At 29.7% G+C, this 4,789-nt stretch overlaps 1 protein-coding gene across 1 annotated transcript; it reads left to right on the forward strand.

Moving 5' to 3' along the window:
• Positions 1 to 333: 333 nt before the first annotated feature.
• On the forward strand, positions 334 to 3,629 carry LOC120075479 (UPF0496 protein At1g20180-like). The gene is made up of 3 exons (XM_039028904.2): positions 334 to 458; positions 1,601 to 2,165; positions 2,982 to 3,629. The coding sequence occupies exons 1-3, from the start codon at positions 407 to 409 to the stop codon at positions 3,478 to 3,480; spliced, it is 1,116 nt and encodes a 371-aa protein (XP_038884832.2). The 5' UTR covers positions 334 to 406; the 3' UTR covers positions 3,481 to 3,629.
• The last annotated feature ends 1,160 nt before the right edge of the window (positions 3,630 to 4,789 follow it).

Here is a 4,789-nt window from a genome sequence, read left to right on the forward strand (position 1 = left end):
TTTTTTTTATTATTATTTTTGTAAATAGTTTGATATTTTTTATTTGTAAAAAATTCTCAAAATTTAACTTTAAAAAAAAATAATAATAATAATAAAAAAAGAAAGGGGGAAAGAAGCGGCTGTGTAGGAGACGCGGAGGGTGGTGCGTGTGAGGGACGATAACGTGTAGAGAAAGTGATAAAATAACCACGGGAGGCAGCCAAAGGCTAAATATCCATCTGCCACGTGGCTTTCTTCTTCTTTTCTTCTGGACTTCTCCTATCTTAAGATTCTTAACACATTACACCAAATCAAAACCCTTATATATATATATATATATAACACATCAATTCCAAAATAATAATTACATTTTTTTAAAAAAAATTTATATCTTCTTCTTCTTCTTTCTGTTAATGTGTTCCCCAAGATGAAAACTTCTCTATGGACCAGCCTCAGATCTACCATCTCTAATCTCAAAGGTCAGCTAAAACCTTAACTTTTAGAAATAACCAAATCCTTATTATTTCTTTGGTTTATATATGTGATCATTCATTATGGAATATATATAATTTCAAAATATTTCGATCAATGAAAGAGTTCGACATCGATATTAAGATTTTGTGAGTATGAAGCCTTGTACTAACATCAACCATCGTTTTTAAGAGTTTTTTTTTTTTAATATCCAATAATGATACCCCTGAAATAATAAAGAAGAAGATAGATATCAACAATAACTTAAAATGTTTGAAAATTACTTTCTATTATTCAGGAAGACATATATGCATGCTTAGACAATTTTGAAAGTAGAGTTTTCTTTATATATATATATTAGTTTTTATTGTTCTAATATTAGTAGAGACTAGAGACATTTGAACTTCCGATTTTTTTTATATATTTTTCAAATATTTTTTTTTTCCAAAACCATTTATATATTTTCGGAAAACAAAGAAAAAAACAGTCTTGAAAAAATTTGAAAATATACTATAATTAAGTATTTTCCATTGAATAAAACCATTTCACACCCTCCGCACAAAATTAAAAATTTAGACGTGGTTTGATAATCATTTTATTTTTTGTTTTAGTTTTTGAAAATGAAGTCAATTTTCTCTCATTTTTTTACGATGATTTGCATATTTCTTAAATACAATGCTTGAATTCTTAACTAAATTCCAAATTTCAAAAACAAATTTTTAAAAGCTACTTTTTTTAGTTTTCAAAATTTGGCTTGGTTTTTAAATAATTGGTAAAAGGTAGATAATAAAGGAATAAATTTGGAGGTGAAAATAATATTTATAGGTTTAATTTTCAAAAACAAAAAATAAAAAACAAAATGGTTATAAGACCTTAGAGTCTCATTAGACATAAGATGAAATTTTATGTCAAATTTAATCCACTAATTTTTTTTTTAAAAAATAATATACCAAGTGTGCCTAAACTGAAAATTAATCAAAACTTATTGGACACTTATCAAAATTCAAAAACCAAATAATATATATACACAAACTTAAAGACTTCATAAACTAAACTTATAATTGAATCCTATATATAATTAATTTTTGCTTGTGGGTTTTGATCTTCATGTGTGTCTATCCCTATTTGATTTATTGATTTGGTCACACAGAGAGATCGTCATCATTAAAAAAGAACAAGGCCATTAGAAATGCCTTGTCCAACAAGTTAAACCTTAACGAAGAATACCAAGCAGCCTTCAGAACAAACTCTTACGTTGAATTCACAACAACCAACAATAACAAAGACAACACATCATCATCTTCATTATTGTCATGTCTTCTCGAACCAGACCAAGATGTGTTTCTTCAGAGCTGCAATAATGGCGGCCATGTTCACCATCTTTTAATTGAATATTTCCATGCTAGTTTTGAAGCTTTCAAATCTTGTCAACTTCTTCTTCAAGCTTTGCATCAAACTAGAATCAACCATGCCATTATTGTTAATAGAGTTGCCAAGCTTACTACAACGGCTTTAATGGCAGATGACGACGATAATTGTGGCCTCGTTTATAGGGAGGATCAGTTAATGTTGTTGTCTTCTTTTTGTCAACTGAAAAACCCTAATTTTTCTATTCTCGCCCACATCGATGGCCAGTTTCTTAGGTTGCATGAATCTCATTCTGAGTTGCTTCAAAAACTCACATGCAAGCGGAATGAAATTCGAAGAGAGTTGAGGTAAGCTTAAGCTAATGAATTATGGTAAATTTACGGTCTAGTTAAAAATTTTGTTTATTGGTTGAATTTAGTTAATGATTTCTATATATTCTAAAACGTGAGTTAAATTTTAAGCGAGCTTTTAAGTTTTTGTCAAATAATATATATTTGAATTTGGAAAGGTTTTCAATAAGTCTTTGAATTTTTAATTGTGTCTCGTAGAGGTCCATAAATATTGAAATTCAAGTCTATGATAAATCCTAAACTAAATTTTAATTTTGATTTTAATAAGGTTTGAGAAATTTCAATTTTACAAGTAATAGCTAGGTTCTAGACCTATTTGACATTTAAAAAAAAATCATGAATCTACTAGACAAATGAAATTAAAAATTTGATGATCTATCAGATATAAAAATTTTAATTTTATAGGATAGATTCATTAATTAATTTAAAAAAAGAATGTTGAATATGTAAAAAAAGTTTAGAAACTTATTTGACATTTTTAATATATTATACACAAAATTAAAAATTTTATCTATTAAACACCTAATAAATTTTAGGGACTTAATTATTTTCATAAGTATAAAAATTTAAGATGAAACTTGTAATTTAACCTTAATATTTGTTGTTTGATGTGTCTAGAGCTTTTAGAGAATATATGACCTATTCCATCCTTATCGGCATTTAACCAATTAATTATACTTCTATTATTCTATTTATACTAATCCAAATATAATTTAGTAGATAAAATACTAACAATTACTATCCCAAATATCAATTATTCGATATCATCGACAACATACACGTGTTTAATCATTTACTCATATTGTAAAACAGGTTGAAAAGGATATGGAAGAGAGCCGCCAGAGGTTGTTTTTTGATATCAAACGCGGCGGTTTTGGTGGCTCTACTACTATTGGCTTTCCACAGTCTCATCGGCATCGTGGCGGCGCCGGGGTTGATCACTTGCTTTGTAGGTTTATTGAAGAAGAAAAAGAGGAGAGATTATAAGGTTGTTTTTTCGTCGGAGATGGTTCTCCGACAAATGGAGATTGCAGCGAGGGCGACATATATTACAATGAATGATTTGGACACGTTGAGTCGGATGGCGGCGAGGCTCGACGTGGAGGTGGAGCATCTGAGGGCAGTGTGTGAGATGTGTATTAGAAGCAGCCGAAGATGTGAGATATTGAAGGAATTTGTTGTAGAAGATGATGCCGTTGTTGAGCAAATGAAGGATCTTCAACAACATATATACTTGTGTTTACTTACAATAAATAGGTCTAGAAGGCTTGTTATGAATGAAATTATGGGAGATAGGGATCAAAGTGGCTGAAGAATGTGTGGGGGTTATACCAATACTTGACAATTAATTTGTTTGTTTTTTTTTTGAACATTCCAATTTTACCCTTAGACGAACATTTGTCGAGTTGTATTTATATTGACCTTAATTAAAATGCTTTAGGCTATTGATTAGTTTTATAAGTTCTACCATTTGCTCAATTTTTGTTTTTTTGGTAACTCCACATTAATTTTGACAAACAACAATGTAAATTTTTTTCTAAAACTCACTATTTTTTTTTAATAAACATAAATCAAATCAAATTGAGAATATTAAATTTTATTATATATATATATAGTTCAATGTACAATTTTATTGGTTGTGATAGTGAAGATCCACTACAAGAAAAATAGTCTCTCCTGATGCCTAAAACAACTGCCGAGAGATCAATTGTAGGGAGAGAGGATCTCTCCCGACTACATAAAGGGCACATCGGGAGTTATCGATAACTCCCAACGTCGTATTGTTGTCGTTGGAAGTTCTCGAGAGTTTGGACCTATCTCTTGACCCATTAAAGAAAACGTTGGGAGTTGGGTCTTCAAACCCCAGATATGCAAATCGATTGTAAATCTGCTTTCTTCTTCAAACCCTAGCAAATCATCTTTCGCCTCCCTCGCTTCGTCTGCCTCTTATTCATTCATCGTTCGCCTCTCAGATATTCGTCCTTCGCCTCCCTCTGTTTGCTCTGTCGTCCATTTGTTTGTCACGTCTCTGCTCATATCTTCTCCTTCTTATTGGCTTGCTTCTCCACTGAGATTTCTGATTCCTTCTCTGTTGAGAGGTAAGTTTCTTCTCATTTTTAAAGTGCTACTTTGTGTGAAAAAATACTTGTTAAAATTTTGATTTGTTGGTTTGTTAGTTAAAATTTATATTTCCAAACCTAAATAAATTGAATTTTTTAGATAAGTAAATAAACAAATTTGTAAAGAAATTTATAAAGAAATGTCTGTCGAACTACAAATGAAATTTGTAAAGAAACAAAATTTTGAGAAGTAAAGAAACAAATTGAATATGTAAACTTCTATGGATTGATTTTCTTAGGTCGCATAGTATTATGGCCATAATTAGTAGAAAATATAGTATGAGATACATAGAGAGAGTCCTAAAAATGTTTCAAAAATTATAAAGCTCACACTGCTTTGTAATAGATTTATGTTTATATATCTATCAACAAACTTATTGTGATAGTCAATAATGGATGCATAAGATAGAAGGTAAAAAAAATAGAATCAAGTCAAAATGGATTGTGAAGGGATATTTTTAAAATTAGTTTTTAGCTTGTGTCGAATAGATTAAAATTTAG

Source organism: Benincasa hispida, chromosome 4 (assembly GCF_027475165.1).
Source record: "Benincasa hispida cultivar pf3 chromosome 4, pf3_genome.v1.1, whole genome shotgun sequence".
In the NCBI taxonomy this organism is placed as follows: domain Eukaryota; kingdom Viridiplantae; phylum Streptophyta; class Magnoliopsida; order Cucurbitales; family Cucurbitaceae; genus Benincasa; species Benincasa hispida.